Source organism: Mustela erminea, chromosome 1, assembly GCF_009829155.1.
Source record: "Mustela erminea isolate mMusErm1 chromosome 1, mMusErm1.Pri, whole genome shotgun sequence".
Taxonomy (NCBI): domain Eukaryota; kingdom Metazoa; phylum Chordata; class Mammalia; order Carnivora; family Mustelidae; genus Mustela; species Mustela erminea.
In genome coordinates this window covers 57,317,506-57,330,874 of record NC_045614.1, presented here as the reverse complement: position 1 = coordinate 57,330,874, position 13,369 = coordinate 57,317,506, and the positions used below count along the sequence as shown (strand labels likewise).

General features: G+C 42.1%; 1 protein-coding gene across 1 annotated transcript in view; it reads right to left on the bottom strand.

The window, feature by feature from the left end:
* Positions 1-13,113, bottom strand: part of ACAD9 (acyl-CoA dehydrogenase family member 9) — a 40,628-nt gene extending 27,515 nt beyond the window's left edge. The window contains exons 1-2 of the mRNA XM_032333849.1: positions 12,964-13,113; positions 7,103-7,196 (exon numbers count right to left, since the gene is read on the bottom strand). Of these exons, the coding sequence (XP_032189740.1) occupies positions 7,103-7,196; positions 12,964-13,113 (244 nt within the window). The remainder of the gene's footprint in view (positions 1-7,102; positions 7,197-12,963) is intronic.
* Positions 13,114-13,369: the final 256 nt, after the last annotated feature.

Below are 13,369 nucleotides of genomic sequence, written 5' to 3'. Positions count from 1 at the left end.
GTGATTTTTTTGGCTCTATGTCTTCGGGCAAGGGGAACAAAAGCAAAAATAAACCAATGGGACTATCAAACTAAAAAGCTTCTGCGCAGCGAAGAAAACCATCAACAAAATGAATGGAAGAAGGCGTCTGCAAGTAAAACATAACCAATAAGGGGTTATATCCAAAACATATAAAGAACTCACAACTCCATGCCAAAAACCAAACAATCCAACCAACTAAAAAAAGAGCAGAGGATGTGAACAGACATTTCTCCAAAGAATACATACAGATGACAAAGAGACACAAGATGCTGAACATCACTAATGATCAGAGAAAGGCATTCAAAACCACAATGAAATATCACCTCAGACATGTCAGAATGGTTAGCATCAAAAAGGTAAGAAGTAACAGGTGAGGATGTGGAGAAAAAGGAACCCTCAGGAACTGTTGGTGGGAATGCAAAATGGTGTAGCCACTGTGGAAAACAGTATGGAAGTTCCTCAAAAAATTAAAATTAGAGGGGTGCCTGGGTGGCTCAGTCGTTAAGCATCTGCCTTTGGCTCAAGTCATGATTCCAGGGTCCTGGGATCAAGTCCCAATCAAGCCCTGCATCAGGCTCGCTGTTCAGCAGAAAGCCTGTTTCTCCTTCTCCCACTTCCCTGGCTTATGTTCCCTCTCTCGCTGTGTCTCTCTCTGTCAAATAAACAAATAAAATCCTTAAAAAGAAAATTAAAAATAGAACCACCATACAATCCAGTAATTCCACTTCTAGGTATTTGTATGAAGAAAGCAAAAACATTAATTTGAAAAAATTCATCAACCTCTATCTTCACAACAACGTTACCAACAATAGCCAAAATACAGAAGCAACCTAAGTGCTAATTGACAGATGAATGAAGAAGATGTACATAACTCAGCCATTAAAAAAAATATGAAATCAAGTCATTTGCAACAAGATGAATAGATCTAGAGGGTATCACACTATGTGAACTGAGTAAGACAGAAAAAGACCATAAAATTTCACTTATATGTGGAATCTAAAAACAAAACAACCAAAACAGAAACAGACTCACAGACACAGAAAACAATATGGTGGTTGCGGAGGGAGGGGGGAGGTGCGGGGAGGGGAAAAATAGAGGGAAAGGCAAAATAGGGGAAGGGAATTAAATGACACAAACTTCTAGTTATGAAGTAAATAAGACAGGGCAATATAATGTATAGCATAAAGAATACAGTTAATAATATGTAACAACTTTGTATGGCAACCAACAGTAGCTAGATTTATACTGATGATCACTTTGCAATGTATATAAGCATTGTATCACTATGCTGTACACCTAAAACTAATAATATATATCAATTACACTTCAATTAAAAATATAATAACAAAATAAAATGATCATTTCACTCCGAAAAGCATAAAGGATAAACTGGTCCTCAGGAAGTATTAAATAACCTAATTTAACTGTATTGTTATAAACAATATAGGACCCTAGCTTATATTCAAAATAATCTGAAGTCTAACAGACATTATCAATTGTGTCTGGGGACACGTTTTATTTGCAGTAATTTTTTTTTTAAAGATTTTATTTATTTATTTGACACAGAGAGAGAGAGATTACAAGTAGGCAAAGAGACAGGAAGAGAGAGAGGGGGAAGCAGGCTCCCTGCCGAGCAAAGAACCCGATGTGGGGCTTGATCCCAGGACTCTTGAGATCATGACCCAGGCTGAAGGCAGAGGCTTAACCCACTGAGCCACCCAGGCGCCCCTGTAGTACTTTTGGTATATAAATATTTTATATTTCATTTCTTGTTAACTGGTATACAAAATGTCCACCATTTCCTATTATGCTCTCATTTCCACATAAAAGAATAGCCTCGGGCAAGATATGAACAATTAATAAGAGAACTTTAACTTGGGGCTCCTGGGTGGCTCAGTGGGTTAAGCCTCTGCCTTCAGCTCAGGTCATGGTCTCAGGGTCCTGGGATGGAGCCCTGCATCAGGCTGCCTGCTCAGCATGGTGCCTCCTTCCCCCTCCCTCTCTGCCTGCCTCTCTGCCTGCTTGTGACCTCTGTCTGTCAAATAAATAAATAAAATCTTAAAAAAAAAAATCACAAATTATGTAGCCAAAATAGCCTTATAGCTATTAAAGAAATTGAATTCGTTAGGGATGCTGGGCGACTCAGCTGGTTACGTGTCTGACTTTGGCTCAGGTCATGATGTCAGGGTCTTGGGTTCAAGCCCTGCGTTGGACTCCATGCTTAGCAGGGAGTCTGCTTGTCCCTCTTCCTCTCCCTTTACCCTCCCCCTGCTTGTGCTCTCTGTCAAATAAATAAGTAAAATCTTTAAAAAAAAAAAAAATCAGTAAAAATTTTTCCATGAAGAAAACTCAAGGGTCAAATCTTTCACTGGTGAATTCTGCCAAATATATAAGGAAGGAATCATACCAGCTTTACACAAAGTCTTACTGAAACCTGAAGAGGAAACATTTCCTGACTTAGTCTATGTGGCAAGCATTACTCTAAATAAAAACTGGATTGTCTGGGGTTTTTTTGCTACTGAGTTGTAGGAGTTATTAGTATATTTTAGATATTAACCTCTTACCTGATATATGGTTTTTACAAATATTTTCTCCCATTCCTTAGGTGATGGTTTCTTTTGCTGTGCAAAAGTTTCTAAGTTTGCTGTAGTCCCACATGTTGATTTTTGCTTTATGTTTGTTTTGTTTTGAATTGCTGTTGGCTATGTCTGTGCCCCAGGTATAAACCCAAGGTCTTCTTAGGTTTCCTGAATCCATGCCTTTCCCTGGGCATGTGTGGTGGCTTTATGATTCCCCCTGCATATGTAGTTGCTTTTGAATGACCTCGTCTTTAATCTGGCTCTCAAAAGAGAAAGAAAAATGAAAGGTGGGGGGGGCAAAAAGGCAAGCATCTTAAATCCCCTGCAAGTCACTTTGGCCACAGGGGTAAGGGCTTGTAATCAGAGCACATATCCCTAATATCTGATGGACAAGGTCTTTTTTTCCCCCTACTCTAGCTCCCATAAACCATGTGTAAGCCTCTCCAGGAATAAGTGCACAGCTGCCTGCTTTGGGGCTGGAGGTAGAAGATGGGTAGCCACTGCTGTGCTCAGAGCTAAATGATCCAAATTAACTGCAATTTACTATCCACGCTTCCTTGGAAACTGCAGGCCTTCAAGAGATTCCAGAGTTCCAAAAGCAGTTACACTACCCAGACTTTGTCACTGCAGTTGTTATCCACGTGGGGTGATAGATTTCTGGTGCTTCCTACTCTGCTACTGTCCCAGAATCCTCTGGTCACTTAACTGACAAAGGCACCAAGTGAATTTAAGGAGGAAAGGATAACCTTTTCAACAAATATTGCTGGAGCAATTGGACAATCGCATGCAAAAAAACCCTCAAATTTTATCTCACATCACATATAAAATTAACTGGAAAGGGGTCATAAATGTGAATGTTAACAGTTAAAAATATGAAACTTCCGGAGGAAATATAGACAAAAATCATCATGACCTTGGGTTTGGCAGATTTCTTACATAAAATACAAAAAAAGATAAACTACAAAAGAAAAAACTTCACTCAACATTAAAAACTTTTGCTAATAAAATGAAAAAAAAAAAAATCAAGCCAGACTAGGAGAAAACTTTTGCTGAATGTACACTAGAGAGAAGACCTGTACCTAGAATAAAGGCTTCTTAGAACTCAACAATAATAAGACAATCCCAATTTTTAATGCATAAAGTATTTAAAAGACATTTCACTAAAGAAGATATACTGATGGCAAATAAACACCAGATAAGATGCCTAACATTACTAGTTATTAGGGAAATGAAAATTATAACCACAATGAGATACTATAACACACACATTAGAATGTGACCGACATGTGAAAATATGGAGCAACTGGAACTTTAATAACTGGTGGAAATGGAAAGTAATTAACTCTGGAGAACAGTTTGGCAGTTACTTAAAAAGTTAAACATGAACCTACCTTATAATCTAGATATTCCACTCCTTCCATACCTCCCCAAGAGAAATGTGAGCGTGCCTGTCTATATCAGACTCATAGAAAAAATATTCACATCTTCTGTGATAGCTAAAATCTGAATACATACTGAAAGTCAGTTAATAGGTGGGCAAATAAACTGTGGTATATCCACACAAAGAGATAGTACTCAGTGTTAAAAAGGAATGAACTAGGGGCGCGTGGGTGGCTCAGCCAGTTAAACGTCTGATTCTCTATTTTGGCTTAGGTCAGGATCTCAGGATTGGGAGACTGAGCCCCATGTTGGGGCTCCATGCCCAGCATGGAGCCTGCTTAAGATTCCCTCTCTCCCTCTACCCCTCCCCCCGGCAAAAAAAAAAAAATGAAACTCGAAATTATACCAGAAGCAGCTATGCAAAAATGTATGTAATGTAGAATTCTATTTAAAAAGAATTCCAGGAGGGGCACCTGGGTGGCTCAGTGGGTTAAAGCCTCTGCCCTCGGCTCAGGTCATGGTCCCAGGGTCCTGGGATTGAGCCCCGCATCGGTCTCTCTGCTCAGCAGGGAGCCTGCTTCCTCCTCTCTCTCTGCCTGCCTCTCTGCCTACTTGTGATCTCTGTCAAATAAATAAGTAAAATCTTAAAAAAAAAAAAAAAAAAGAATTCCAGGAAATACAAACAATCTACAGTGAGAGAGAGCCAATCAGTGGTTGCCTGGGGACGGGGGGGGGGGGGGGGATGAGAAGGGCAAGAGAAAGCATTTAGGGTAATGGATATGTTTATTAACTGAATTGTGTTGATGGCCCCTTGGGGATACATATATATATTTTTTAAAGCAGAACATTATTATATTTGAATACACAACTTCTGCACAATCAAAAAGTAAAACATCAAAAAAGAAAAGTAAAACATCAGCGTGAATTGGCAGAACACGTGGTATTTCATGTGCAATGCATGGCAAATGGTTAACACCCTTTGTCATAAGTGATCTTTTAGAAACCAGTAACAAAAACGCTAATATTCTAAGGTAAATGAAAAAAAAAAAGAGGAAAATGAAATAACAAGTGACCAGCAAGGTTTAAGAATATATGAAGATGACTGAACCGAACAGTGAGAAAAGAAAAGCAATTTTTTTGTAATACCACACTGTCATAGATTAAGACATTGAAATGTAACATTTGTACTGTTCAAGGAAACAGAAGTTTTATAAACACTGGGAGACAAGATTGATGAGGACAATCCATACCATTTGGGGAAAATTTCTACTTCTGACTCCAAATATAAATTTTGGATACACCTACCTCCAGTAAGGTGGAAATACTAGGACTATTTCAACAAATCAGGCAGAGAAATTAAAAATAATTTTTATATAAAGCATGTAAGTGCCTAGAAAATTTGTATCTAATATACAGATCTGAAAGACTACTAGCATAACAATTTGTTCATTAATATGGGGGCACATATATATCAAAATTTATCAAACACTGTACTTTAAGTAGATGTAACTTACCATAAATCAATTATACCTCTGTAAAGCTTATGAAAACCCTGACAAATCAGATTGTAGAAGCTTAAGTAAAACAAAAAGGAACTAAGAAAAGATACAATTAGGAAGATAACCACTAGAACAAAAACAGAACAAATATTTCTAAATAAAAGATATTTATACACAACAAAGCAACTTTTTTTAAAACCAGCAACAGAACAAGTGTTAATGATGTAGAATTTCTACGAGTGTACTGGGGGGACGGTGTGCACACGGACAGAAACACTTCAAGGGGGGGTCCACCCGGCCAAAGCTATTTTAATAATAGTAAAATATTCTTTGCCTTTTTAAAAATTCTATTCCTATCATGAGTATACACGGGGGTTTTCCTGGAGCAATAAGATATGCATCACAGATTAAATGCAGAAAATTATGAGAATCCAGCTGGATTCTACCTGGTTCTGGCTAGATTCTGGTATCTATTGTTGCATATAACAAAGCCAAATATTAAAAAGTCTATGAAACTGTAAAACCATACTCCTCACTATTTTTGTCTGTTTGTAAATAAATATTCTCATTTAAAATATTGTTTGCTAACATGTATTGGGCTTTTCATGATTTTTAAATAAAGTAATAAATGAACACAGTATTTTTTAAATTTTCGTTTTAATCTTCTAGTAGGGCACACAGTCATAGATAAAACCCACATGAAGAAGAACCCTTCGGGATCCTCAGTGCTAGAGAAACACTACTGTCAATCCATCATCACTGAACTCCCCAGAGAGCTCTTTCCATCAAGATGCAGCCCTGTCAAAGGGCTGGCTGAACAGTCTAACGGAGGGATCTTCAGGCCACACTGGTGCTCTTGTCCTGTGCTCTGCAAGCTGCTAGACTACTCCTGGTTCATAACAAGCTAAGAGAGAGTAAACCTTTAAAAACACTTACAGCAATTTTACATTGCCAAACAACCAAGCACATGATCAATGGATTTATATTTTGTAGGTCTCTGTGGTTTTTTCCCCTCCATTTTCCTAGTTGTCATTTTATTGTATTTTACAAAAGTGCTGGTTTGCAACAGTCTGGAAATGTTTAAAAGCAATCCTTCACCACATATACATTTGTGTACATTCTCAATATACACTGAGAAACACTAAACTAGATGCCTTCTAATTAAATAGCAATAGTGATGATTTTTTTTAAATTCTTTACTTAAATTCACTTTAATTAACATATAGTGTATTAGTTTCAGAGGTGGAATTCGGTGATTCATCAGTTCTACTGAACGCCCAGTGCTCATTACTTCAAGCGCTCTCCTTCATGCCTGTCACCAGTTACTCCATCCCGACCCCCTCCCCTCCAGCAACCCTCAGTTTGTTTCCTAGAGTTAAGAGTCTCTTATGGTTTGTGTCCCTCTCTGATTTTATTTTCCCTTCCCTTCCCTAATGTTCATCTGTTTTGTTTCTTAAATTTCAAAGCAAGTGGGATGACTGAGCAAAATATTATCAATAGATATTATTTCTATGATTAGTGACAGTCAAGAGAGCTTCCCCCATGTATATTGCTTCTAATGTAAATATCAAAGCAACAGTCCTTAAAATGGAAATTAATAATGATAAAGAAGATCATACATACCCTCTTCAGTGAAGAATTTTTCTACGGGTCCCACAAACTGATTGATATCATTAAGTTCATCTTGGCTAACTTCTGGAAACGGGAAAACTTCTTTCTAAAAATGATAAACATTTACTGAAAATTTAATTTTTAGAAACTTCCCATCGTGGTAACATCCATCAGAAGGGGAGAAAACAGATACTACACTTGCTTTTAGCCAAAGGGCCCAGAAGCACAAGGGGAGGAAAGAGTTGCTGGATTCCGCATCTGGCAGGCCGGGCAGAACTCCTTGACAGAAGTAGAGCACAAATCGTCAAACAGGAATTGTGCATTAGATTCCACCACCAAGAGACATCTTCTGCCCAATGCAAGCAGGCTTCTTCTGGCTTTTGCTCTGCTTTCCCTATCAAGTCAGGCAGAGTGTCCCCTGGGCTAAACAGCCCTAACATTTCAAAGCCCTGGGCTCTGTTCCCTGACTTGCAGCCTGCTAACTGGGTGGCCTCAGCTAAAGCCCTTCCCCTCTCCACGCTTCCACTGCCCCGCAGGTAAATATTTATATAACATGCAGGTAAATATTTACTCAAGGGCATGGGGAGGATTGTGAAAGGCAATAGGAGGGAAAGCTCTCTACTGAAATGTAAAATTCTACACTGGTTATTTTGAGTTCAAAGAGGCCCACGAGAATACAAGGCAGTGACATAGCCACCCATCTTGCCAGGTTGATGCCCGGCTATGTACTCCAGCCTCTGTCCCTCCTGTTCTGAGGACATCTACTCGCAGGAGGATCACTGCAGAAGACCCGGCTGTTGGGCCATATCAACCTGAATGCAACTCTGGCTCCACCACTTACATGGGTGACCTGGCCCTTCTCAGGGTCAGCTTCTCTTCTGTTACAGTTGTCCCCTCAGAAGGGGAGGCTCAAAAGAGATTAGGTGTGTCCTGGAATATGAAGGAGGTGTAATAACTTGTATAAGACACTGGTCTGCTCTCGTTTCTGCCTCGCAAGCCTGGAAAACAGCTGAGCTTCATGTCTGTCTCAAACTGTCAATGGCCAGTGTTTCTGACTGACCTAGGATTCTCATTGGGCTGTCACTATATATTGCCTTAAACTACTGTCACTATCTATTGTATGTTGTGTCCTTAGGTCCCCTGGCTTTCTGGGTTCCTGCCACCCACCTGTGCAGCTGCCAGCACAGCACAAGGACCTAGATGAGTACTTGGATTTTTGGTCTCATTAACAGCTGAAAGAGGATGTCCCAGGCCACAGGCTGCCAGCCCCCAGGAGTCCTGCCTCTTCTCATGGCACTTCCCACCGAGTGTTCAAGAAAGGTCTTCAAAACAGAGGGGTCCCCCTCTAGCTTCTTGTGTATCTAATCAGCCACTGAAGCCTGTCCACTCTAAAAGCATGCCCCCAAGTTGTGGACCCAGGACCAATGATTACAGGCTTGGGGTGGGTCCCTATCCGAAAAGAGCCAGCAGACTAAAAGGAATTCCTGCCTGCAGGCCATCCCTGACCCTGTCCTCAAGATGGTCTAGATGGAAAACTAGGTGGAGACTTTCATCACTCACATCCTCTCAGAACAAGCTGTCTGCTTAGCTGAACACACAGAGGCTCAACCCAGACCCTTGAGCTTGTGCAATAGGTGGTGTTAGAGGAAGATGATTCCGTTCTGATACCAATGACCACACGAGATGAGAAAAGAGAACAAAAAGCCCAGGAGCTAGTTGGCCCTCACCTACAACCAAAGGATAACTGCTACAGGAAGAGAGCTCTCAAGCATATAAGAACAATGTTCATAATCCCAGTGGGGTGCCTCATGGGTGCTGGGCTTGATATCTAGCAGCAATTTTTAGTTTTTGAAGCAGTGGAACCAGTTTCTCAAGTAAGTCTACTATGGAAACCAAATATGTAAAACAGCTAAAAGCTGAGCTGCTCAGGTTGAGGATGAGGGTGGGGAGCTCACCCAAATGCCTCCCATTCAACTCCCCCCTGGTCCCTGCAGTAGCCCCTGGGACGTTTCCAGGAATAGCAAGGGTCCAACCGAGGGCGGCATGGACAGCTACAGGCCTAGAGGACCTCAATGGCTTCTCTTTATTCGGACAGTCTAAGCATCTCAAATGCCATGCTCCGGCTCAAATCCCAGTAACGTTGTGAGATGATGTCAGCTTAAATCAGGGCAGTAGCATGGGAGGGGCTTAAAAGTTGTCAGATTCTAAATATATCCAGCAGGTAGAGGAAAACAGGATTTGCTGTTGGCTTAGACGTGGATTATGAGAGTAAGAGGCATCCAAGGGGATTCCAGGTGTTTGGCCCCAAGTAAGTGAACAACAGAGCCACCCTACCATCTCAGATAAAGATGAGGGAGGGGAGGAGAAAGACTGGGTGGCCACACCAGGAACTCAAGTTTCAGATATGCTAAATCTAAGGTGCCTGTTAGACATCTAAGTGGAACTTCTGGGTAAAAAGGTAGACACCAAGAGCCTGGAGTTCAGGGGAGAAATCTGGTCTGGAGAAATTTATTAGAGTCAGGATTCTGATATTTAAAGTCACAGACTAAACTAGATTAGAGGAGGAGTTGTGGATAAAAAGAGAGGTCTACAGGGGTGCCTGGGGAGCTCAGTGGGTTAAGCCTCTGCCTTAGGCTCAGGTCATGATCTCAGGTTCCTGGGATCAAGCCCCAAATCGGGCTCTCTGCTCAGCAGGGAGCCTGCTTCCCCTCCCAGCCCCCCTGCCCTCTGCCTGCCTCTCTGCCCACTTGTGATCTCTGCCTGTCAAATAAGTAAATAAAATCTTAAAAAAAAAAAAAAGAGGTCTACAGACTGAGCCTCAGAAAACCCCAACTTTGAAAAACAGACCCACATATACAGAGAACTAATGGGTGTGAGAGAGGTAGGATGGGAAAAATGGGTGAAGACAAGTGGGAGGTACAGACTTCCAGGGAGGAAAGGTACAGCATAGGCAATTTAATTAATGTTCCCAGAGTAGTGTTGTATGGGGACAGGCGGCAGCTACACTTGTAATAAGTGTTAAGTACAGACTTGTCAAATCACTATGTTGTATACCTACAGCTAATGTAACATTGTGTGTTAACTATACTTCAATTAAAAAAAAAAAGATTCAACTGAAACTTAACACTTTAACACTGCATGTTACTATAGTGGAAATTAAAAAAAAAAAAAAAAAGTCAGGGGCTGGAGAGTATAATGCTAAGTGAAATAGGCCAGTCAGAAAAGACAAATACCATATGATTTCACTCATACACAGAACACAAGAAACAAAACAAATGAGCAAAGAGGAAAAAAGAGAGAGAGAGAAACTAAGAGATACTTTTTAAAGATTTTAGTTATTTAGTTAGAGGGAGCCAGAGAAAAAGAGAGCAGAGAAGGAAAGTGAAAGGGAGTAGACTCTCTGCTGAGCAGGGAGCCCATGGAGGGGCTCTATCCCAGGACCCTGGGATCATATCCTGAGCCAAAGGAAGATGTTTAATCAACTGAGCCACCCAGGCACCCAAAGAAAGAGGATCTTTTTTTTTTTTTTTTTTTTTTAATTTAAAGATTTTGTCAGAGAAAGAGAAAAAAGCACAAACAGGGGAGCAGCAGGCTCCTTGATCGAGAAGCCTGATGTGTGACTCAATCCCAGAATGCTGAAGATCATCACCTGAGCCAAAGGCAGCTACTTAACCGACTGAACCATCCAGGTGTCCCAAGAAGAGAGAATCTTAACTAAAAAGAACAGACAGATGGTTGCCAGAGCACTGGTGAGTCAAGGGATGGGTGATATAGGTGAAGGAGAATTAGAGTACACTTACACAATAAGCACTGAGTAATGATTAGAATTGTTTAATCACTATATTGTATACCTCAAACTAATATAACACTATATGCTAACTACACTAGAATTAAAAATTTAAAAACAGGGGCGCCTGGGTGGCTCAGTGGGTTAAAGCCTCTGCCCTCAGCTCAGGTCATGATCCCAGGGTCCTGGGATTGAGCCCTGCATCGGGCTGTCTGCTCATTAGGGAGCCTGCTTCCTCCTCTCTCTCTGCCTGCCTCTCTGCCTACTTGCGATCTCTCTCTGTCAAATAAATAAATAAAATCTTTAAAAAATTTTTTTAAGAATTTAAAAACAATTAAAAAAACAAAAAAAGAAAATTCCCAACTCTGAATGGGCTAGTCAGAAAGACTGGCCAATGTTTAGAAGTTAAGGACTAAAAAGAACCAGCACAGGAAACGGAGACGGATCAGCCAATGAAGCCAATAGAAAGGCCAGGAGAGAATGGTTTTTTAGAAGCCAGGAATGATGAACTATGTCAAGGAAGATGAGAAGAGACCACTAGATTTGACAACATGGAAGTCACTAACTGACCTCACAAAAGAGCAGTTTTAGCAGACTGTTAAGGACAGAAGCTCCAATGGTCTGAGTTCGGGATGCAGCAGGGAGGGTACAATCACTGATGTAGATTAGAAAGGAGAGAATTACTGGATCAATGCCCCTGAGTAGGTGAGGAGGCATGAGTTCTAGTGATGAGGTTGGTTTGCTAAGAGTAGGTAGATACCCTACTCTTATTATCCATAGTAATCGACTGTAGACCCTATGGGTACACCTGTGGGGAGGAGGGATAAATGCGGTGGTGGAGGTTCCCCACTGCACGTACTTTATCAGTAAAACAAGAAGCAAAGTTGACAGGTGAGTGAGGATAGAGGAGGTGGTGCAAGAAGCCTGGAGAAAGAAGCATGAAAGATTGGTAGTCTTTTCACCTATGTGCTGGAAGGCATGATGGACATCCCAGGACCGAGTGGACCAGTAGCCCCAGGTTCTGGGAAGAATGGTTTCTCAAACGTTAACTGGCTTTGCACTTCCCAGCGGGGCAAAACACTCTGAGTTTCAACTTCTGCACCTGTACTGCCTGATTAGAGGAACAGTCTTTAAAAACAAACAAACAAACAAACAAACAAAGAATAACTCCTTAAACAATACAGTACCAGCCAATATTCCAGCCTACCTCAAAGCGTTTTACACACTTTTTTTTTCCTTTTCACGGCACTTTTAAGAGAGGGCAAGTACTACTTTCACTATTTTGCAGATTAGCACATTCAAGCACAGGAAAGTGAAGTGCTTAATTCAAGATCACAAGACTACTAAGTGGTGAAGCTGGCAAACATTACCTATTCTGCTGCCTCTTGCATCTAAACAGCACCTGACGGTTTTAAAAAGCATTTCCGCCCATTACAAATCTCACTTTACAACACATCTGTGAGGCAATACATGTAACTAGTTCCATTTTAAGGCTGAAAGAACTGAGGCTGAAAATCGCACAACCAAGGTCAAATCTATTAACAAGAGGATAATGAGTGCTTGATAACGCAGCTGTTAACTAATGAGTAACAGCTAGGCTACTGTTGGGTTATACCACCTATGGAAGGCACCGGGTGTGGTAGGGACCTTGGAGCAAGCCTGCAGAGGCAGGGTGAAGCGCTGGAACTCAAGCCGTGAAAGCTAAGGAGCCGCTGGAAACCGACAGAAAAGCACCACGGTCACAGTCTGAGCTGTTTAGTAAACACAGAGGAAGTCCCGCACATTTCCGAGGCAAAACGCTGAGCTAAGAGTTGCTCAGTGACCACCTCGCCTAGGGTTTCCCAAATTGACCTAACTAGAATTAGCTGTCAGAACTGTAGACTGAATCTCAGGGCCCGTAGCCTGGATTCTTCCCTTTACCTTGAAAGATTCTGGTAGGACTCAGGAACTTCGGAGTTTTAGCACACCTCTGCCTGGCGGGCGTACGTATCAGCCAGGTGTGGGGACTCTCACTTTGACCTCTTTCCTGCCAAAGGGCAAAGAGCGGAAGGCAAGAGAGTAAGGAGCGGCCAGGGCTCGGCGTTACCTTCTCGATTTTGCCCAGGAAGAGCTCCTTGGCGAAAGCTCGGCTCGGCGGACTGGTGCGCAGCAGGCGCCGGCTCGTGGCGAAAGCCACCAGAGCCCGGGAAGCGCGCACCACTACCGCCCTGCGCGAGACGAGGACAGAGACAGCCATGCTGCCTGACGTGCTCCACGCCAACTCCGCGCCCGCAAGTCTTTCTAAACGCCTCAGTCACGTGCACCCCGCAGGCGCCGCGGGATGACGCCACGGGCCTGAGCCACGCCCCTGGTCGGCATTTGCGACGCCCCGTCGCCTTTGCGCTTGCGCCTCTTCCCCCGAGGAGGAGGTCCCAGGGGCGGGACCGACGCCATGTTGGCAGCCTCTTGCTGGGATGTTAGTGACAACGGGCAAGCCTTTGATAAGAAGTGCT